Genomic DNA, 23,808 nt, shown 5'->3' with positions numbered 1-23,808 from the left:
AAAAAAGTGGAAAAGAGGTCAAAAAAAATAGTCGGAAAAACTCGAAAAAAGTAAAAAAATAGTCGAAAAAAAGTCGAAATAAGTCGAAAATAGTCAAAAAGTCGTAAAAAATCGAAAAGTCGGAAAAAGTCGAAAAGTTGAAAAAAGTCGGAAAAAGTCGAAAAGTCGAAAAAAGTCGAAAAAAGTCGGAAAAAGTCGAAAAGTCGAAAAAAGTCGGAAAAAGTCGAAAAAAGTCGAAAAGTCGGAAAAAGTCGAAAAGTCGGTAAAAATCGAAAAGTCGACCATATATAAAATACTAAAAGTCGAAAAGTCTAAAAGTCGACTTTTAAGTAAATGAAAAAGGTCGAAAAGTCGAAAAATCGACTTTTCATAAAATGGAAAAAGTCGAAAGGTCGAAAAGTCGACTTTTAACTAAATGCAAAAAGTCGAAAAGTCGACTTTTCGTTTCAACTATAGAACCCTAGGCTCTATGATGAATCAGTCAGTCAGAGTCAGTAACGTTAGAATTTTATATATGTATTATGTATATAGATTTCGTGCAATTATACTGTAAAAACATTGTAATGTTCGACTTGAATTCAAGTTTCGTTTTCACTGGAGAATGCTATTGAATTAAAGTGTATTTCAACACTTGAAATTTGAATGTTTGACTGGAATTAAACTTGTTTTAAACTTTAATTCCAGCAAGAATGCTTATTTGGTATAGTGTGACAACTATAAGGGACCTAAAGTCGACATAAAGCCCACAATTGGTTAGTACCAATATTTTGCCTAAACAACATCTACATACCTAGCCAGGTTATATCCTCTAGGTCCGTGAAGACATTCTCTACAAAGCTATAAATTTGTATAAAAGGCGGCTTAACAATTGTTTCTTGTAAATATTCGGCCACCATAGTGTTTGGAGACAACAAGAGCTTCACTGAAAGGCACACCAGACAGACATCGCGCTCTATTATGGGTGTATGATAGTGATCCTGCTCAGATCAATGGTATAATAATAAGTATGTATCCCAAGGATACCCCCTGAATACGGCAATCAACTACCGTCCATTGCCTCTAGGTGATAATATACCATGTCACCACTAGCCGACCGACCACCACCCGCCTAGGTGACTAGGGAGGTATATATGTATGTGGGCATTCTTCCAGGAGACCATCATGATGCCTCCTCATTCTTGAAAAGAAAGACGTTCTTTATAGACAAATAAATAATTAATTAACACCATTACTTACATTTTTTAATCTTCTAGATCTTACAAATATGCCAAATATAGATTTCGATAAACACTTTTGGGTATTAAACGAAAACAAACCCCGCCTTAAAAAAATTTCATCATAATTATTAACAATTTAACTAAATTCAATCCAACACTTGCTGTTTCTTTGTACAATGACCCTCGGTATAGTAGTATAGCATACAATCTTATTAATTTCAATTTTTAGTAAAAAATTATTTTTTTATTTCATTTTAGATTTTCGCACACACACAACAACAGATTTTTTGTGGCAAATAAAAAATGCAGAAAACAGCTTGGCGCGAAAAATTCTAGCAGAATTTCTTTTCGCAGTCGGCAGAATTGACATCAACTGCACTTCCCATTTGAAATACACATGTTCGATACCCTAGCCCTTTACGGTATGACATACCAGCAATGTAAAAAGCTGTAGCTCCGTTGACGTCAACGAAGCTGGTTTGAAGTCAAAGCAGCGACTCGAATTAGGCGCGAAAACACGAAAATATCTGAGGCGAAGCATATACATCGAACGTTGAGCAAAGTTCTACACCGGCCAAATTTCAATGAGCGGCTTATTATTAGATAAAAGAAAACTTGCTTAAATGAAAACAAATTAATTTTATATTGTAAAATTGCACAAATTTAGCGAAAGTATTCTGTAAATTGTACAAAATATGGCGAAATTTTCAAGCCTACAGCTGAAAAATTTTCGTCGGCGGCGGCTTTGACATTTTGTTCGGCGGCTAGACTTAGTCGGCTTAAGCCGAATCGGCGCAAGTCTCTGAGCGTCTTTCGAAATTATATACAGTTTTTAATCATTTTTATAATTTCATTTGTTTATGTTTGAAAGTAATAATATTATTGTAAATTTTGTTTTAATTTTATTAAAATTTTAACAAAATATTTTAAGTTTAAAAAAATAAAGTTAAACTCGTTTTAATTAATTGCGTATGGCAATGTCAAATTACTGATAACAGCAAACCAATATTTCCCACTATTTTTTTACTACTGGCAACAACAACAACATTTTTTTTCTTTATTTATAAACAAAGCCAGTCAGCTGTTGTCAAATATCTTATCAATGCTCATTTTAAAAACCGAAAACAGTTTGAAAATTTCAGCAGCTTACGAAAATTTAAAAGGATTTTATTTAAAAATAACTACAGATTAATAATATTTATAATATTTATTAACTAGTGAAAGCAAAGATAATTATTGACATCAAGGCAAAAGCCTTAAAATTTTATTTTTTTTAACCAAAAGAAAAATTATATAAACTTTTAAAATGTTTGCCTTTAAATTACCGCTGTTAAAAATTTGTCAACCCTTAAGGATTATAAGAGAAATGCATATCAAACGAGTGGATTTATACCGGGTAAACTTAAATTTCCACAAAAAGTATGAAAAATTCTAATACAAGTTACAATTTTAGAAATGCTGTCAAATTTTGGGTGTGGAGGAGTCTGCCGATCAAAATACCATACGTAAAGCTTATATAGAGTTGGTAAAGAAAGTACATCCCGACTCTGGATTGCCGGAAGCTTCTGCCGAACGTTTCCAAGAAGTGGACGAGGCTTTTAAATTGCTGCAAGAGAAATTTGCCAAAAATCGTCGTGGTATCTATGAAGATGAAGAGGAGGAAGTGCCGGATATACGTCATACTGCGCCCCAGCATAGACAATATTTAAGTTTTGATGGTGTGGGAGTGGGTAATCCTTTTCAGCGACAAAAACAATACCAACAAATTAAGGCCATGAAGGCCCAGGAAAGGGTGTTAAAACATCGCATTGATAAGTCCCAGGCGGGAGAAAAAACTGTTATGAAAAAGGGCACCTTTTTCAAAAATCATGCTATTAAAACCAAGTATGGCTTTGATCGTTTGGTAGAAGATTATATACAAGAAGCCATGTCTAAGGGAGATTTCAATAATCTAAGTGGAGCAGGCAAACCTTTAACATTAGCTCAGCAGCAAAATCCCTATTTGGATTTTACCACTCACAAATTAAATAAGATATTAATAGATAATGGTTTTACACCCGAATGGATTACTTTGCAACGTGATATACGTGAAGCATTGCAACAGCTTAAGAAAACTATAGCCGCTGAAAGATGCTACTTTGGTGAATATCCTTTGAGTGAGATGGAAACACAAAAATGGCAAAATCTGCTAAAGAAATACGAATACGAAGTGCAGCAAATTAATAAAAATATCGATAAGTACAATTTGATAGTGCCCATATTGGAAAATCAATTTTTCCGTGTTAATTTACAAACTATAGGCGAAAAGATCTTAAAAGATCCAGCTATACCCAGAAATCAAAAAAGACCTGAAATGTCATTGGAAAAGGCGGGCTCCTCAACACAACAGGGCAAAAGCGATTTGTTATCTTTACTGGGTTCCTGGTTTTAATAATTGTTGTTATAATAATTTAGTTAGTTTAGTTTTATTACTCACTTGTGATATGGTTTTTGTTTTTATTTAGAAAAATAAATATTTTTGGTTAGTTTTATTAACTTGCATATGGTCTGTTTAAACTTAAATTAATATTATACACTATTTTTTATGGTAATCTATATTTATATAAGAAATTTTGTCTTTTTTTGTTAGCTGCCATTTAGGCAAATACAACTTTGCCCTCTTTGGTTAAATGAGCGGCTCCGGTGGCTACCAAACGCAAAGCCTTGGGAAAAGCATAATATTCTGCCTTATGTATGCGCTCACTAAGAGATTCTTCGGTATCACCCGGTATAATTGGCACGGACGATTGTACTACTATGGCACCGGTATCAACACCCTTTTAAATATCAGAATAAACAATTAATTTTACAAATTAAATTACATTTTATTTAAAAAACGTATTACCTCATCCACAAAATGCACTGTACAGCCGGATTCCTTGTCTCCCGCTTCCAAAGCCTTCTTTTGTACATGCAAACCAGGATGTTTGGGCAGCAGCGAGGGGTGTATGTTCAATAATTTACCCTTCCATTGTTTAACAAACGATTCAGTTAAAATGCGCATAAAACCAGCCAAACACACAATATCCACTTTAGCTTGCAGCAAATGCTTGGACATTTCGGCATCAAATTCTTCTCTCGTTTTGAAATCTTTGTGATTAATAACCACGCAGGGGATACCGGCATTCTGTGCTCTCTCAACACCCTTAACATTGGCTTTATTGGATATAACTAAAACAATATCGGAATTAAGGCTTTGAGAAGAGTCTCGAGAGGCATTAATTAAAGCCTGCAAATTGGTGCCGGAACCGGAAATCAATACCGCTACCCGTTTACGCGGCGTATTGATAACACGCTTAGCTTTATCTAAAGATTTCTCGAAATTATCCACTATTACCTGAGGAGCCGTTAAGGATTGCCTTTGTTTAACCACACCCACTTTAGAGGCACGTTCGGAGTATTGTATTAAATCCAAAACCTTTTGTTCATATTTGGGATCCACCACCAAAATCATGCCCAAACCACAATTATAAGTTCTTTGCATTTCCGCAGCCTTAACATTACCCTCTTGGGCCAACCAAGCGAAAACGGGAGGAATAACAAACTGCTCAGCATTCAATTGTACCGCCAATTCTTTTCTCAAAACACGTGGTATATTCTCTGTCAAACCGCCTCCAGTTATATGGGCCATGGCCTTTACCAAACCCTGCTCAATAAGTGGCTGTAAAGCTTTAACATAAATTTTGGTGGGCCTAAGGAACTCTTCGCCAAAAGTCAAACCGCTGAAGGGAGCTATGTCATTAAAGGTCACACCAGCCAATTTCATAACAGCATGCACCAAACTGAAACCATTGCTGTGTACCCCAGAAGAGGGTAAACCGATGAGCACATCTCCCGGCTGTATTTTATCGGTATGAGGCAAAATGCGTTCATATTCTGCTATGCCCAAAGAAAAGCCCGCCAAATCATAAACATCTGACTTGTAAAGTAAAGGCACTTCCGTCAAATGAGACTCTATTAAACTGGCACCCGCCTGACGGGACCCCTCTACCACACCATCCACTATTTCTTCGGCCAATTCCTCCTTTAACTCACCACAGGCATAATAACTGGAGAAAGTAAAAGGTTCTGCACCATTACACAAAATATCATTGACACACATGGCCACCAAGTCTATGCCAACGGTAGAATTCCTACCGGTCTGCTGGGCTATTTTAATTTTGGTGCCCACACCATCAGTGCCCATAATCAATATGGGATCTTTAAACGTTTTGGGCACCTCCGTCAAACGGCGGCCATTTTGCGCTATATGCAATTCCTCTCTCTGTTCTGAGTTAACAATAAGAGAACCCTGCAAATCATGGAAATTAGGTTCCAAAAGTTCATTATCTCCCACCGCACCATATTTGCTGGCATATTTCTCCAAGGCCTCTTCGAAATTCTTAACTTCAATTTGAGTTTTCTGAGGACAATTGGCAATTTTACGCTTGATGACACCCAATACCTTGGCACCTTTAATTGACTTCCATTCCGAGGAAGTTTTGGGCACCACCAATACCATACCAATGCCGCAGTTAAGATTTTGTAGCAAGGATTCGGGAGTAAGCTTTAACTTGCCAGCCAACCAAGCAAAAACTTCGGGTACTTTAAGATCACCAAAATCTAAGGAAATTTCATATTTTGAGGGCAAAATACGTGCCACATCGGGTATTAAACCTGAAGTTATGTGAGCTATAGCTTTGACAAGTTTGGAGTTTAATAGCTGTAAAACTTCCAAAACATAAACACGAGAAGGTTGAGCTAAATTGTGGCCTGGAGAATAGAAAAAATAAAATCCGTATAAAAGTTTCGAAATTTCTGTAAAGCAATGGTTTAGAAACCAAATTCCGGCTTACCCAAGGATTTGGTAACATCACCAAATTCAGACTTTTCTGTCAGATCCACACCCTGATACTTCAAAGACGTTAGGATGGCATTAAAACCACCACAATGTAAGCCAGAGGAAGGCAAAGAAATCAACAAATCTCCCTCTTCGTATAACTCAAATTTGGGCAACTCTGAGCCCTTTTCCACCAGACCCACACAATAACCAGCGACATCATATTTGCCCACCTCATAAACAGAAGGCATTTCAGCGGTTTCACCACCTTTTGGAGAAAAGGACAAAATTAAAAATGTGTTATCTTTGGAATCACTCATCTAAAACACTACTCACCCACTAAAGCACATCTAGCATCACGACAACCTTCCGAAATACCCTTAACAATTTGAGCCGCCAAAGGCACATGTAATTTGCCGCAGGCTATATAATCTAAAAAGGCCACCGGTTCAGCACCCGACTCTAAAATATCATTAGCACACATGGCAAATAAATCATAACCCAAGGTCTCATATAATTCCTGGCTCAAAGCCAACTGGATCTTAGAACCCACCCCATTGGTGGCCTCACAGATAACAGGATTTTTATAAGATAACTATAAGAAAATTTAATTAAGAAAAGTGTAAACCTTAAGCAGCAAAATATGGAATTACCTCATTCAACCTAAAGAGGCCACCAAAGCCACCCAAACCACCTATAACGCCGGGCCTTTGAGTACCACGCGATAAAGGTTTAATGCGTTGTACTAGATCATCGCCCGCATCTATATCAACACCACTATCCTTGTAAGATAAAGAAGGTTGAGACGACTTTTGGCTGGATCCGTTATACAGCGATAGAGAGATAGAGAAAGAAAGAGCATAAACATGAGCAAGTTATTAAGTAAGGTTTTTACAATTTTATTGGAGTATTTCAATCAGTTCATTATAATTACAATTTAAAGGCCTTTTCGGCAATATCAGTGCGAAATTGGGCTCCTGCTCCCGAGAAGCTAATGCCCTGGCAGATTTTTGTGGCATCAGCAGCAGCCTGTTTTAGATTAGGGCGCAAAGTAACTGCTATCAACACACGACCACCATTGGTCAAATATTGACCCTCCTTATTAACGGCTACACCACTGTGGAACACAATTTGATCATTGCTATTTGGAGGAATACCTAGGAAATTTAGAGAAAAATTTTCAAAGAAAGTTGAAAACTAGGTTTCAATATTATTCTAATAAAAATGCTCTAAACTTACCCTCAATTACACATCCCTTAGTAGAAGTTTCGGGATAACCAGCACTAGCCATGATGACACCAACAGCACTGACATCCGAACGCCATTTCAAAGTGATCTCATTTAATTTATTGTCACAACAGGCTGACATTACCTCATATAAATCTGATTCCAATAAAGGCAAAACGACTTGGGTTTCTGGATCACCAAAACGGCAATTATATTCTAAAGTTTTGGGTCCCTCCGGGGTCAGCATAAGACCAGCATATAAGACACCTTTGTAATCAATGCCCTCGGCTTTCAAGCCATCTACAGCACGTTGCAAAACTTCCTTTTTAACCAAATCTAAAGCCTCCGAGGAAATCAAAGGGCAGGGACAATAGGCACCCATACCACCGGTATTGGGTCCTTGATCTTTTTCCAACAATCTCTTGTGATCTTGGGCGGGCAACATAGCTTGCACGGTATTATTATCAACAAAAGCCAATACAGAGACTTCTTCTCCCGTTAAAAGTTCTTCTATAACTAAAGTTTCTCCCGCAGAACCATATTTTTTGCCACCCAAAATTTCATCTACCGCTTGGCAGGCTTCCGCAGGATTAGCAGCTACCACAACACCCTTACCGGCAGCCAAACCAGCTGCTTTAACCACCAAAGCTTTATAGGGGGCACTGATTACAAAAACAAGTTATACATATTGTCATTGAAGTCAAAATTTTTTCGAAAACTTACTTTAAAATAAACTCCTTGGCCTTTTCACAGTCCACAAAAGTTTCATAGCGGGCAGTGGGTATTTTGTGTCTCAACATAAAATCTTTAGCCCATTTTTTATCAGCTTCGATTTGGGCACCCTGTTGACCGGGTCCAAAACAACGTATACCAGCTTTTTGCAAAACATCACCCAAACCTTGGGCCAAAGGATCTTCGGGACCGACGGCAACCAAATCAATTTTATTATCCTTGCACCATTTAGCAATGGCCTGTTAAAGAAAGGACATTTGAGATTTTTATTATTAAATCAAGAAAAGTTAACTGTTTTAGTATAAAAGTTAGTCTAGTCTTTAGTCTCATCTGGTCTACAGTTAAGACTATAGTCTAGTCTACTCTATAGACTAGTCTGGTCTACATTTGAATCTATAGTCTAGTCCATCGATCATTTTTATCTACTATTTATATCTCTAACAAATTTCCACTCATTTGTTTTTAATCACCAAATTTAGTCTTAAGTTTTTGCTTCACTCTTAACCTATTTTATTTCAACGCTTAATTAGAGTTTTGAATTGCGATATTACCAAAATACTTTGCAGTAGCTTTCGTAACTATATTATGCATTTCAAATAATTTTTATTTGTATCTATTTTATCTTTTTTATATCACCACCTTAACTAAATAAACATTTACTGAAGATAATTAACAATATTTATCTATAATTTTTATCGATAACGATATTTTACTACCGCCATGCCAATTAATTTAACTTTATTTATATTTTTTTGGGCTTTTGGCCAAAAAAAAAAAAAAATTAGTTCTGCATCATAAATTTGAAGTTGAATTTCCTTAAACTAATTTTGTGCAGTTGCGCTATATTAGTGAACGATATATAATAAATTATTTAAAGCATTAATTTTAATTAATTTTCTAGAAACATTCCTGAAGTTTTCCAGACTAGTATGGACTGTAGTCTTAACTATTGACAAGACTATGTACAAGACTATAGTCTGGAATATAGACAAGACAGTGTGGATTATCATCTGGACAATAGACAAGACTATAGTGTGGTCTACAGGCAAGACTATAGTCTGGACTATAGACAAGACTATAGTCTGTACTATAGACAAGTCTGTAGACTGGACTATAGACAAGATTATAGCGTGGACTATAGGCAAGACTATAGAGAAGACTATAGTCTGGACTATCGGCAAGACAATAGTCTGGATTATAGATAAGACTATATTATGGACTATAGACAAGACTATAGTCTGGACTATAGACAAGACTATAGTCTGGACTATAGACTAGACTATAGACAAGACTATAGTCTGGACTATAGACAAGACTATAGTCTGGACTATAGACAAGACTATAGTCTGGACTATAGACAAGACGATAGTCTGGCCTATAGACAAGACTATAGTCTGGACTATAGACAAGACTATATTCTGGACTATAGACAAGACTATAGTCTGGACTATAGACAAGACTATAGTCTGGACTATAGACAAGACTATAGTCTGGACTATAGACAAGACTATAGTCTGGACTATAGACAAGACTATAGTCTGGACTATAGACAAGACTATAGTCTGGACTATAGACAAGACTATAGTCTGGACTATAGACAAGACTATAGTCTGGACTATAGACAAGACTATAGTCTGGACTATAGACAAGACTGTATTCTGGACTATAGACAAGACTATAGTCTGGACTATAGACAAGACTATAGTCTGGACTATATACAAGACTCTAGACTGGACTATAGACAAGTCTGTAGACTGGACTATAGGCAAGACTATAGTCTGGACTATAGACAAGACTATAGTCTGGACTATAGACAAGACTATAGTCTGGACTATAGACAAGACTATAGTCTGAACTATAGACAAGACTGTAGTCTGTACTATAGACAAGTCTGTAGACTGGACTATAGACATGACTATAGTCCGGTCTACAGACAAGACTGTATCCAAAAATCCAAATTCCATTTATTTCTTATCTCTAGACTGGACTATAGACAAGTCTGTAGACTGGACTATAGACAAGTCTGTAGACTGGACTATAGACAAGACTATGGTCAGGACTATAGACAAGACTATGGTCTGGACTATAGACAATACCATAGTCTGGACTATAATCTGAACTATAGACAAGACTATAGTCCGGACTATAGACAAGACTATAGTCTGGACTATAAACAGGACTCTAGACTGGACTATAGACAAGTCTGTAGACTGGACTATGGACAAGACTATAGTCTGGACTATAGACAAGACTATAGTCTGAACTATAGACAAGACTATAAACATGACTATAGTCCGGTCTACAGACAAGACTGTATCCAAATTCCATTTATTTCTTATCTCTTGTTTTAACATTTTTAACCTATAACTGAGCCGCAAGAACCTAACCCAAAGAGTCGGTTAACTAAACTTTTTAATATTGAAATATGTACTAATTCAGCTAGATTTAACATTTAATATTTCTTAAAAAGAGTAAAAAATATTCGTTAAAAATGAAGTCAATACCCAATTTAAACTAGAATTTATTTTCAAAAACCACATTCCTGAGAACCACATAAATAGAATGAAGAAAAAACAAACAAATAATAGACATTAACATTGACATTGACACGGTGGGAAAAGGCATTTATCATCTCCAGAAAAAAAAAATATGAATTTAAAATAACGATTATGACGACAATCGCGATCAACATGATGATGAGACTGCCTGCTCATTCTTTCGTACAAGTAAGCTTGAATGTGTAGAGTCTGCTAAAAGACAGAGTTACTTACCATAAAGGGAATTTATTTATTACCGTTATGGTAGGAATTACAATCATAAAATGCGATTTATATGCAAATTTCTTTGGAAAAAAGTTTTAAAAAAATGAGATAAACTTTAAAGCTACAAGAAATATCAACAAGTTTCGACAACAATTTACTTTTTAAGCAAAATTTTATAATATTTTCGTAGATTTCAAAAAAAGATTTTAGCAAAAATATTTATTGTAGCAAAAAAAAAGACCTCCTACCCAAAATACAAAAAAATATATAGATTATAATTTATGGATAAAAAAAAATTTAATGGATTTTTTTGGGTTTTATAAAAACCATCAGAGTTAAGAATTTTAACAACAGTTTTGAGTTGAACATTGTGGAAGAAACAGCACAGAAATTTAAATATTTAAACAAAATGAAAACCATCTTAGTAAGTGTTAAATGTAAAAGACAAAAAAAAAAAAATTATTAAAAATTTTAATAAAAAACATTAAACCGTAATTATTAATTAACAAATTTACATCTTTTTTTTTCTTTAACATAAAGTGTTTAATTTTAGCAACCTCTTTGGCCTTAACCTCGGCTTATTCAGCACGTCCTCAGTTTAATAAACAGCAGAGTAATAACTACAATGCCAAAAAATCTTATCAGCAGCCAGCCGCTTCGACTAATAACTACCATAAAGCCAGTACCTCATTACCTTTATCCTCATCGTCTAGTGAAAAAGAATCACAAATTTTACACAATGATATGGAAATGAAAGGTGATGGCACTTATCATTATGATTTCGAAACCTCCAACGGCATTAAACGTACCGAACAGGGCGCCGTCGATGGTACTATCCAGGGTTCCTCTTCCTATATTTCTCCTGAGGGTGTTGAAATTAAAACTACCTATGTAGCCGATGAAACTGGCTATCATCCAGTTGGTGATCATATTCCTCAAATACCCGATTATATAGTACGTGCTTTGGAGTACATACGTACACATCCCTATATCGAAAAGGACTATTATACGGGTGAGGTTAAGCAAACTTCTTTCAGCAATAAGAAATCATTGCCAATAGCCACTACTAAACGTAGTGCCTATAACAATAACCTGAAGAAGGCCAACAGCAACAACTCGAAATATAATTTCAGACATTAATTGACGTTATTAATTGATTTAAGAAATTATAAGAAGTTTGTTTTGTTAATATGTTAATGTTATAAATTACAAAAAGTTAAATAAAATCTTTACAGTATTTAAACGAAATTCGTTAAAAAAGGAAGTCATTTTGAAAATACATATACATAATTCAAGAGCATTAATTGATCTGGTCTCAAGGATTGACCTCACAGAAATTTCGAACCGAATAATTTCAATTGTTGACCTAAACTTAACCACTTAAAATCTAAACAAAACTAAATTAATTTAAAATTCTACTAAAATATTAATAATATAGACTAGGCTATAGACTGGACAATAGAATAGACTATAGACTTGACTATAGACTAGACTATAAACTAGAATATAAACTAGACTATAGACTAGACTATAGACTAAACTATACACTAGACTATAGACTAAACTATACACTAGACTAGACTATAGCCTAGACTATAAACTAGACTATAGATTAGACTATAGACTAGACTATAGACTAGACTAGACTATAGACTAGACTATAGACTAGACTACAGACTAGACTACAGACTAGACTATAGACTAGACTATAGACTAGACTATAGACTAGACTATAGACTAGACTATAGACTAGACTATAGACTAGACTATAGACTAGACTATAGACTAGACTATAGACTAGACTATAGACTAGACTATAGAATAGACTATAGACTAGACTATAGACTAGACTATAGATTAGACTATAGACTAGACTATAGATTAGACTATAGACTAGACTATAGACTAGACTATAGACCAGACTACAGACTAGACTATAGACCAGACTATAGACTAGACTATAGTCTAGACTATAGAGTAGACTATAGATTAGACTATAGATTAGACTATAGACTAGACTATAGACTAGACTATAGACTAGATTATAGACTAGACTATAGACTAGACTATAGACTAGACTAGACTATAGACTAGACTATAGACTAGACTATAGACTAGACTATAGATTACACTATAGACTAGACTATAGACTAGACTATAGACTAGACTATAGACTAGACTATAGACTAGACTATAGACTAGACTATAGACTAGACTATAGACTAAACTATAGACTAGACTATAGACTAGACTATAGACTAGACTATAGACTAGACTATAGACTAGACTATAGACTAGACTATAGACTAGACTATAGACTAGACTATAGATTACACTATAGACTAGACTATAGACTAGACTATAGACTAGACTATAGACTAGTCTATAGACTAGACTATAGACTAGACTATAGACTAGACTATAGACTAGACTATAGACTAGACTATAGACTAGACTATAGACTAGACTATAGACTAGACTATAGACTGGACTATAGAATAAACTATAGACTAGACTATAGACTAGACTATAGACTAGACTATAGACTAGACTATAGACTAGACTATAGACTAGACTATAGACTAGACTATAGACTAGACTATAGACTAGACTATAGACTAGACTATAGACTAGACTAGACTATAGACTAGACTATAGACTAGACTATAGACTAGACTATAGACTAGACTATAGACTAGACTATAGACTAGACTATAGACTAGACTAGACTAGACTAGACTAGACTAGACTATAGACTAGACTATAGACTAGACTATCGACTAGACTATAGACTAGACTATAGACTAGACTATAGACTAGACTATAGACTAGACTATAGACTAGACTATAGACTAGACTATAGACTAGACTATAGACTAGACTATAGACTAGACTATAGACTAGACTATAGACTATAGACTAGACTATAGACTAGACTATAGACAAATAATAGAAATTCTCACAGATATGAAAGAATGAAATTTTTAAAGGACATTAATTAAAATATTTCGTCCTGAAAAATAAAAACAAAAAATAGATTTGATTTTCGGAAATTGTTCTTTGTCATTTTAATAAATTTATTTTAATTATTTTATTTTAATAAATTTTAATATTCTTACAACTTTAAAGTCCTTGAAAATTATACTTTAAAGTTTAACACAGAGATTGTAGCAAATTCCTTAATTAATTTTCTTTAATAGTAAAATAAGTATTGATGTTGACTTTAAGTTTATTAAATGATAACAAATAGATGCGAGTCATATATTCCCCGGTGGGAAATGGTATTAATTTCATATTGCTTTCATTCACAGTTAAATTGTTTACTACGATGTCATGCTATAAAAAAATTAAATGAAATACAAAAATATTACTGAATCCTATTTAAAAATAGATAGTATGAACTTACATTAATAGGACAACTATGATTCAAATTCGCAAATGGTTTGACAATTTCCCACAACATTTTCCAAAATAAAAATTCATGACCATTTTTTAAAAATTTGCATAAATCCGTCGTAGAATTATACAGAAATGGACGATAATCATGACTTTTGCGTAAAAGTTGACCCCAGATCTGTTCATAGAAATAATGATGCGAAAGCTTTCTACAATTCAAATTCACTTACCGTTATATTTGTCAGTGGCAATTTTAGCAATTTTAAATGATAACTTAGCGTAACTTTATTACGACCCACTACTTTCAAGCGACACAGTGGTATTTGAACAAATTCCTGATCAATAGCTTTACATTTCAAATTGGTAAATTTGAAAACATATGATGAAATGATGAAAATTTCACATAAAATTAAAAATATTTTTAAAACAAGTATTGTTCTCATGTTTAACTAGTGCAATGCAATGAAATCAATAGACTAAAAATAAATAATATTAAAATCATTGACAATTAAAAGCATTATTACAATTAAATGACAATTAAATAAACAGCAAGTGATTAATTAAATCCATAAAAGAGAAAAAGAGTATGGAACTCTCTACAGAGAAGAGAAATCTAGAGACTATAGAAAAGTTTTTAGTCCAGACTATAGACTAGACAATAGACTAGACTATAGACTAGACTAAAGACTAGACTATAGACTAGACTATAGACTAGATTATAGACTAGACTATAGACTAGACTATAGACTAGACTATAGACTAGACTATAGACTAGACTATAGACTAGACTATAGACTAGACTATAGACTAGACTATAGACTAGACTATAGACTAGACTATAGACTAGACTATAGACTAGACTATAGACTAGACTATAGACTAGACTAAAGACTAGACTATAGACTAGACTATAGACTAGACTATAGACTAGACTAGACTAGACTATAGACTAGACTATAGACTAGACTATAGACTAGACTATAGACTAGACTATAGACTAGACTATAGACTAGACTATAGACTAGACTATAGACTAGACTATAGACTAGACTATAGACTAGACTATAGACTAGACTATAGACTAGACTATAGACTAGACTATAGACTAGACTATAGACTAGACTATAGACTAGACTATAGACTAGACTATAGACTAGACTATAGACTAGATAGACTAACTATAGACTAGACTATAGACTAGACTATAGACTAGACTATAGACTAGACTATAGACTAGACTATAGACTAGACTATAGACTAGACTATAGACTAGACTATAGACTAGACTATAGACTAGACTATAGACTAGACTATAGACTAGACTATAGACTAGACTATAGACTAGACTATAGACTAGACTATAGACTAGACTATAGACTAGACTATAGACTAGACTATAGACTAGACTATAGACTAGACTATAGACTAGACTAGACTAGACTATAGACTAGACTATAGACTAGACTATAGACTAGACTATAGACTAGACTATAGACTAGACTATAGACTAGACTATAGACTAGACTATAGACTAGACTATAGACTAGACTATAGACTAGACTATAGACTAGACTATAGACTAGACTATAGACTAGACTATAGACTAGACTATAGACTAGACTATAGACTAGACTATAGACTAGACTATAGACTAGACTAGACTAGACTATAGACTAGACTATAGACTAGACTAGACTATAGACTAGACTATAGACTAGACTATAGACTAGACTATAGACTAGACTATAGACTAGACTATAGACTAGACTATAGACTAACTATAGACTAGACTATAGACTAGACTATAGACTAGACTATAGACTAGACTATAGACTAGACTATAGACTAGACTATAGACTAGACTATAGACTAGACTATAGACTAGACTATAGACTAGACTATAGACTAGACTATAGACTAGACTATAGACTAGACTATAGACTAGACTATAGACTAGACTATAGACTAGACTATAGACTAGACTATAGACTAGACTATAGACTAGACTATAGACTAGACTAGACTAGACTATAGACTAGACTATAGACTACTATAGACTAGACTATAGACTAGACTATAGACTAGACTATAGACTAGACTATAGACTAGACATAGACTAGACTATAGACTAGACTATAGACTAGACTATAGACTAGACTATAGACTAGACTATAGACTAGACTATAGACTAGACTATAGACTAGACTATGACTAGACTAGACAGACTAGACTAGACTATAGACTAGGACTATAGACTAGACTTAGACTAGACTATAAGGACTAGACTATAGACTAGACTATAGACTAGACTAGACTATAGATATCGAATAGACTATAGACTAGACTATAGACTAGGACTATAGACTAGGCTATAGACTAGACTATGACTAGAACATAGACCTAGACTATAGACTAGACTATAGGACAGACTATAGACAGCTATAGACTAGGACTATAGACTAGACTATTGACTAGACTATAGACTTAGACTATAGACTAGACTATAGGACAGACTATAGACTAGACTATAGACTAGACTCTGACAGATAATTAGGACTAGACTATAGACTAGACTATAGACTTAGACTATAGACTAGACTATAGACTAGACTATAGGACTAGACTATAGACTAGACTATAGACTAGACTATAGTACTAGACTATAGACTAGACTATGCTAGACTATAGACTAGGACTATAGACTAGACTATAGACTAGACTATAGACTAGACTATAGACTAGACTATAGACTAGACTATAGACTAGACTATAGACTAGACTATAGACTAGACTATAGACTAGACTATAGACTAGACTATAGACTAGACTATAGTCTAGACTATAGACTAGACTATAGACTAGACTATAGACTAGACTATAGACTAGACTATAGACTAGACTATAGACTAGACTATAGACTAGACTATAGACTAGACTATAGACTAGACTATAGACTAGACTATAGACTAGACTATAGACTAGACTATAGACTAGACTATAGACTAGACTATAGGCCTTGAAAATGTATTAAAATATAAAAGCTTTAGAATCTCCGATATAAATCTCTTTCTAAGTTTCTTCTGAATACCCTTAATATGCTTTAAAATTAACGTCAATTGCTGATCTTGCAAGGTTTGTGTCTTTGCTATGTAAACAAACAACATTTTAATCACTGGTACACCACTATTATTATTATTATTAATTTATTTTGGTGCTAAAAATTTAATTTTTATTTGTTTTTCTAATTTATAAAAAGTAAATAAAATTCGTTCAAGCCTTTCACTAAAGAAAATGAACTTATATAAACACACATCCGGTTTTTAATTAAAAAATTTCTGTAAAAGAGAAAATTTGTTTCAAAATTATTGCGGTAATTATGTTAATTAATTAAACATTTTTGTTTAATAACAAACACAATTCTAATATAAATTTTGTCAAAAAATCGTTAAAAGTCAATAAAATAATAAAACAACAAATTGTTTGACCTTCAAGTGGAAAACACCGGGTTGTACATAATAAATAAATGAGAATCTGATGGCGTATTTATAAGGTTTTGTATTTATTTTTTTGTTTTACTCGTAAAACTGATGCCTACATATGAAGCACATGTGATACGAACAGTAAGTAATTTTTTGCGTATTTTTTAGATAATAAACACTGAACAAACCGGTTTCAGTTCAATATTATTTTCTTTATAAGAAAACCACAATATAAAAACTAGTTTTTTTTATTTTTTGTTTAAATAATTACTTTTATTTTTCCCAGCTTACCTCAAAATCTTTGGCATTCACACCCTTAAGATTTTCACATTTTGCCAATTGTTCTATGCCAAAACTGCCGGGCAAAGCAAATACTTTAGACACTTGCGAACTTTGCGACAATTTCCAACAAATGGCATGTTCCCGTCCACCACTACCTATCACCAACAATTGTTTACCCTTGGAAGGCATATTTTTTGTTTTTGTAGTTATTATTATTATTTTTATTTTAATTTATAATTGCAAACAATTTAGTTTTTTCTTAAATTTTTTCACTTTTTATTTTATTTTTCGAGTGTTTCGTTCTAAAATAAATCCCACGTGCTTATCGTTAGATAGGTACACGTTTTCTTAGCAGACGAAAGGCCTTTTTTTAATTTTTTTTTTAGCGCGAGAGTACCAGTTTGAGCAATGCTCAAATTCCTACTAAATTTATAAAATGAAAAATATATTTCTAAGGGAACCGATTAAACGGCCGCTGTTATTAATAATGCCACCAAAACATTAAAAACCCATTGCTTTTTATGTCTGGAGCATGGAGTTGTTAGTGTAAAAAAACAAGAACAACAAATAATCATATCAACTGATAATACTAGAGATGGGTAAGTGATCGTCTATGTGTGAGTGTTATACTACAAATCGGTGATATATTGATAATATGTATACATTTTTAGTCCTGAACAATAGTCCCGTATTTAGTGTTGATTATATCTGGACTATAGCCTAATTGTCTATGTCTGGACTATCGTGTAATCTATAGTCTGGACTATAGTGTAGTCTATAGTCTGGACTATAGTGTAATCTATAGTCTGGACTATAGTGTAATCTATAGTCTGGACTATATTTACTCTATAGTCTGGACTATAATGTACTTTATAGTCTGGACTATAGTGTAGTCTATAGTTTGGACTATAGTGTAGTCTATAATCTGGACTATAGTGTAGTCTATAGTCTGGACTATAGTGTAGTCTAAATTCTGGACTATAGTGTTATCTATAGTCTGGACTATGGTTTTATCTATAGTCTGGACTATAGTGCAGTCTATAGTCTGGACTATGCTATAGTCCATAGTCTGGACTATAGCATAGTCCATAGTCTGGACTATAGCATAGTCCATAGTCTGGACTATAGCATAGTCCATAGTCTGGACTATAGCATAGTCCATAGTCTGGACTATAGCATAGTCCATAGTCTGGACTATAGAATAGTGGATACTCTGGACTATAGAATAGTGGATAGTCTGGACTATAGCATAGTCTATAGTCTGGACTATAGCATAGTCTATAGTCTGGACTATAGAATAGTCTATAGTCTGGACTATAGCATAGTCTATAGTCTGGACTATAGAATAGTGTATAGTCTGGACTATAGCATAGTCTATAGTCTGGACTATAGCATAGTCTATAGTCTGGACTATAGCATAGTCTATAGTCTGGACTATAGAATAGTGTATAGTCTGGACTATAGCATAGTCTATAGTCTGGACTATAGCATAGTCTATAGTCTGGACTATAGCATAGTCTATAGTCTGGACTATAGCATAGTCTATAGTCTGGACTATAGCATAGTCTATAGTCTGGACTACTGCATAGTCTATAGTCTGGACTATAGCATAGTCTATAGTCTGCACTTTAGCATAGTCTATAGTCTGCACTATATTATAATCTAAAATCTGGACTATAGTATAGTCTATAGTTTGGTCTATATTATAGTTTATATTCTGAACTATAATCTAAAGTCCGGACTATAGCATAGTCTATAGTCCGGACTGTAGCATAGTCTATAGCCAGGACTATAGCATAGTCTATAGTCAGGACTGTAGTATAGTTTATAGTCTGGATTATAGTATAGTTGACAGTCTGGACTATCTATAAACTAATTTAAAATCTAGTCAATAGTCTGGACTATACTCATGATTATTGGTGGTCCAATATATAAGAAACCATATTCTTCACTTCACTTACATTTTCATAAAGTGACACACACTTTATCATCTCCGAATCAACAAACACACGCAAAACTTAAAAACTGCTGTTACTGAGCAGACGTAATGATCTTGTTTTTTGAAGTAAATTTGCTCATATACAATTTTTTTTTTTTTGCTAAAATGCTTTAAAATCACACATAAAAACGAAATTTTCTCTGTTTATTTTGACAAATTTTCGGGGAGAACTTAACTAGAATAAATATACAAAAATAAACCCTAAAAAAGAGGCCTATTAAATTTGAAAAAAGAGTAGTACTTACTTATTAGTTAAATGCTAATTAGAAGACTTTTTTGAATAGAGAAATATCGTTAAAACATGATTTGTTACTAATATAAAGTAATTTAGTAAAATTTTTCTTTAATTTACATTATATTTAAAATTATTTTTTGCTTTTATTTAATCGAAATTTAAAAAAAATGCCTGTTTTTTATTTGTAAATATGTTTTTTCGAATTGATAACCTTTTACTACGTTGATTGGGGGTAAATGAGATTTGTGTGCTTGGTAATCATTATTTTGTTGTTTTTTCGCATTATGCCAATAAATTGTCTATTGAATGCAATATCGTTAAAATAAAAGATGTTGATAATTTTTTGTAAAAACAAAAAAGTATTGAAATTTTATTAAAATAAGTAGAAATGATGAAATTTTACAAAGAAAAACAAGTATATTAGGGGTAGTTTTTAATTTTTGAAATCAAACCACTTAGACCGGGTTTTTGAGATGGTAATCAAATGCCAATTAATAATCAGATTAGTTAATCTAAAAATAAATTTAATCTTATGTTAATCCCCTTTGATGTTTTTGAGTACAAGATTAAACTTCGCTGTGTTGCCATACAAAACAACAGAAAACTTCACTGTTTGTTATCAAAACAATGCATATTTTATAAAAAGAAGAAGACAATTGTAAATTTAATTTGAAAATTAATGAAAACTTAAATTAAAAACAAAAAAAAATCTATTTTGAAGTGTCCATAATTTATACTAATCAATAAATAGAACATTTTAATGTTTATATTTATAAAAATTTTATTAATTTTTTTGCATCAGCTGTTTACAAAAGTTGCATTTTGTGCTTAAGATTAAACCACCTCCATTGGGCGCTTAAACTTGCAAACAAAATTAACTAATTGAGTACTCAAAAACATCTTTCGAGGTTTAATTTTAATTTAATCGCTAATCTTTCACCTAAAGATTGGCCCTTAATAGCTAACACTATTAAAAGGACTGATCGTGGTCGTAGCATTTGTGAATAATACTCGAAAAATACAAATAACTGAAATCTTAAATCTTTTCTTAAATATCCATATATCGATTATATCCTAGAAGTTTCAAACTAACGTTACTAAATAGCATTTCAATTTAAATTTAACGATTTGTAACGATTTCAGCGCATTTAGCAACATTTCTTGAGACTTCTAATTAAAAGCATTATGACAACATTAAATATAGTCCAGACTATAGAAAGTCTGTAGTTCAGATTATAAAAAGTATATAGTCAATCTATAGTTAAGACTATAGAGAATTATAGTCAACAGTATAGAGAATCTATAGTCAAGAGTATAGAGAATCTATAATAAAGACTATAGAGAATCTATAACCAAGACTATAGAGAATCTGTAGTCCCGGCTATAGAGGATCTATAGTCTCTGCTATTGAGAATCTCCCAGCTATAAAGAATATGTATGTATGTAGCCGGGGACTATAGGCAGAATTATAGTCTAGATTATAGGCCCCCCTTGATGAAAGATCCTCATCTTGGTGTATTGCAATCCCCGGGTTAAGAGGTGTTACCAGTACCTCTAGTCTGTCGGAACTATAAACTAGTGATGTCATTTAACTCCTTGGCTAGTCCTTGGAATGATTTAACATGGGGTCGAACCAGAGAACCACATATTCTGGTACTACGGGTAGCCAGTTACCCGCAGGACTTGCCCTGGTTGGTCAGTTCGTTGAGGTTCCTTCGTGATCCACGTAGTGAATGTGGTTTAAACCCAAAATCACGGGAAGAATAGGTTGCGGTTAAAAAAGTGATGCACGGTGAAATCTATATTTCGGTATAAGTTCAGTGCTGTTGCCAAAAGACAACAAATACCCCCCACAGAGAAGTGACTGTGGGATTAAGCGTTGGAAATGAGTTGGTTTTAATTGTATATGATACGCGATGAATGTGTGTGAGTTTGTCCTATTTTGTTCTCTTATGAGTGTGTTGGATAAATGAAAAGTGTGCAGTGTTAAATGGTGATGGATGAAGGGTATCTTATACAAGTGATACTATTGAATTTTCCTACCTTGTCCAGGTATGCTCGGAGTAAACTCTGTTCATACCAAATTTACCAGACTATAGAGGGTTTATAGTCCAGACTATAGAAGGTCTATAGTCCAGACTATAGAGGGTCTATAGTCCAGACTTTAGAGGGTCTATAGTCCAGACTATAGAGGGTCTATAGTCCAGACTATAGAGGGTCTATAGTCCAGACTATAGAGGGTCTATAGTCCAGACTATAGAGAGTCTATAGCCCAGATTATAGAGAGTCTATAGTCCAGACTATAGAGAGTCTATAGTCCAGACTATAGACAGTCTATAGTCCAGACTATAGACAGTCTATAGTCCAGACTATAGAGAGTCTATAGTCCATACTATAGGCAGTCTATAGTCCATACTATAGACAGTCTATAGTCCATACTATAGACAGTCTATAGTCCATACTATAGACAGTCTATAGTCCATACTATAGACAGTCTATAGTCCATACTATAGACAGTCTATAGTCCATACTATAGACAGTCTATAGTCCATACTATAGACAGTCTATAGTCCATACTATAGACAGTCTATAGTCCATACTATAGACAGTCTATAGTCCATACTATAGACAGTCTATAGTCCATACTATAGACAGTCTATAGTCCATACTATAGACAGTCTATAGTCCATACTATAGACAGTCTATAGTCCATACTATAGACAGTCTATAGTCCATACTATAGACAGTCTATAGTCCATATTATAGACAGTCTATAGTCCAGACTATAGAGAGTCTATAGTCCATACTATAGACAGTCTATAGTCCATACTATAGACAGTCTATAGTCCAGACTATAGACAGTCTATAGTCCAGACTATAGAGAGTCTATAGTCCAGACTATAGAGAGTCTATAGTCCAGACTATAGAGAGTCTATAGTCCAGACTATAGACAGTCTATAGTCCAGACTATGGACAGTCTATAGTCCAGACTATGGACAGTCTATAGTCCAGACTATAGAGAGTCTATAGTCCACACTATAGAGAGTCTATAGTCCAGACTATAGAGAGTCTATAGTCCAGACTATAGAGAGTCTATAGTCCAGACTATAGAGAGTCTATAGTCCAGACTATAGAGAGTCTATAGTCCAGACTATAGAGAGTCTAAAGTCCAGACTATAGAGAGTCTATAGTCCAGACTATAGAGAGTCTATAGTCCAGACTTTAGAGAGTCTATAGTCCAGACTATAGAGAGTCTACAGTCAAGATTATAGAGAGTCTATAGTCCATGCTATAGAGAGTCTATAGTCAAGGTTATAGAGAGTCTATAGTCCAGACTATAGAGTATGTATAGTCCAGACTATGGAGAGTCTATAGTTCAGACTATATAGAGTCCATAGTCCAGACTGTGGAAAGTCTATCTTCCAGTCTAAAGATAATCTGTAGTTCAGACTATAGAGAGTCCATAGTACAGACTGTGATGCAGATTATAGAGTCTATAGTCCAGACTATAGAGAGTCTATAGTCCAGACTTTAGAGAGTCTATAGTCCATGCTATAGAGAGTCTATAGTCAAGGTTATAGAGAGTCTATAGTCCAGACTATAGAGTGTGTATAGTCCAGA

General features: G+C 33.7%; 3 protein-coding genes across 3 annotated transcripts; 2 read left to right on the top strand and 1 right to left on the bottom strand.

Moving 5' to 3' along the window:
• Window positions 1–2,293: 2,293 nt before the first annotated feature.
• LOC119602314 (dnaJ homolog subfamily C member 28) lies at window positions 2,294–3,758 on the top strand. The gene is made up of 2 exons (XM_037953746.1): window positions 2,294–2,613; window positions 2,671–3,758. Exons 1-2 carry the CDS (start codon window positions 2,524–2,526, stop codon window positions 3,646–3,648), a joined length of 1,068 nt encoding a protein of 355 aa, XP_037809674.1. The 5' UTR covers window positions 2,294–2,523; the 3' UTR covers window positions 3,649–3,758.
• Window positions 3,731–18,430, bottom strand: LOC119602312 (trifunctional purine biosynthetic protein adenosine-3). The gene is made up of 9 exons (XM_037953745.1): window positions 17,963–18,430; window positions 8,026–8,273; window positions 7,315–7,964; window positions 7,010–7,232; window positions 6,729–6,891; window positions 6,412–6,670; window positions 6,092–6,343; window positions 4,102–6,008; window positions 3,731–4,033 (listed from the first exon to the last, which is right to left on the bottom strand). The coding sequence occupies exons 1-9, from the start codon at window positions 18,140–18,142 to the stop codon at window positions 3,854–3,856; spliced, it is 4,062 nt and encodes a 1,353-aa protein (XP_037809673.1). The 5' UTR covers window positions 18,143–18,430; the 3' UTR covers window positions 3,731–3,853.
• LOC119602315 (pupal cuticle protein) lies at window positions 11,025–12,038 on the top strand. The gene is made up of 2 exons (XM_037953747.1): window positions 11,025–11,220; window positions 11,337–12,038. Exons 1-2 carry the CDS (start codon window positions 11,206–11,208, stop codon window positions 11,934–11,936), a joined length of 615 nt encoding a protein of 204 aa, XP_037809675.1. The 5' UTR covers window positions 11,025–11,205; the 3' UTR covers window positions 11,937–12,038.
• Window positions 18,431–23,808: the final 5,378 nt, after the last annotated feature.

This window comes from Lucilia sericata, unplaced genomic scaffold (assembly GCF_015586225.1).
Source record: "Lucilia sericata isolate MDLA Ls3-8-SP2 unplaced genomic scaffold, ASM1558622v1 Contig000222F_arrow, whole genome shotgun sequence".
NCBI lineage: Eukaryota > Metazoa > Arthropoda > Insecta > Diptera > Calliphoridae > Lucilia > Lucilia sericata.
Note: the sequence above shows the minus strand (reverse complement) of the source record. Positions and strands in the feature narration are given on the sequence as shown.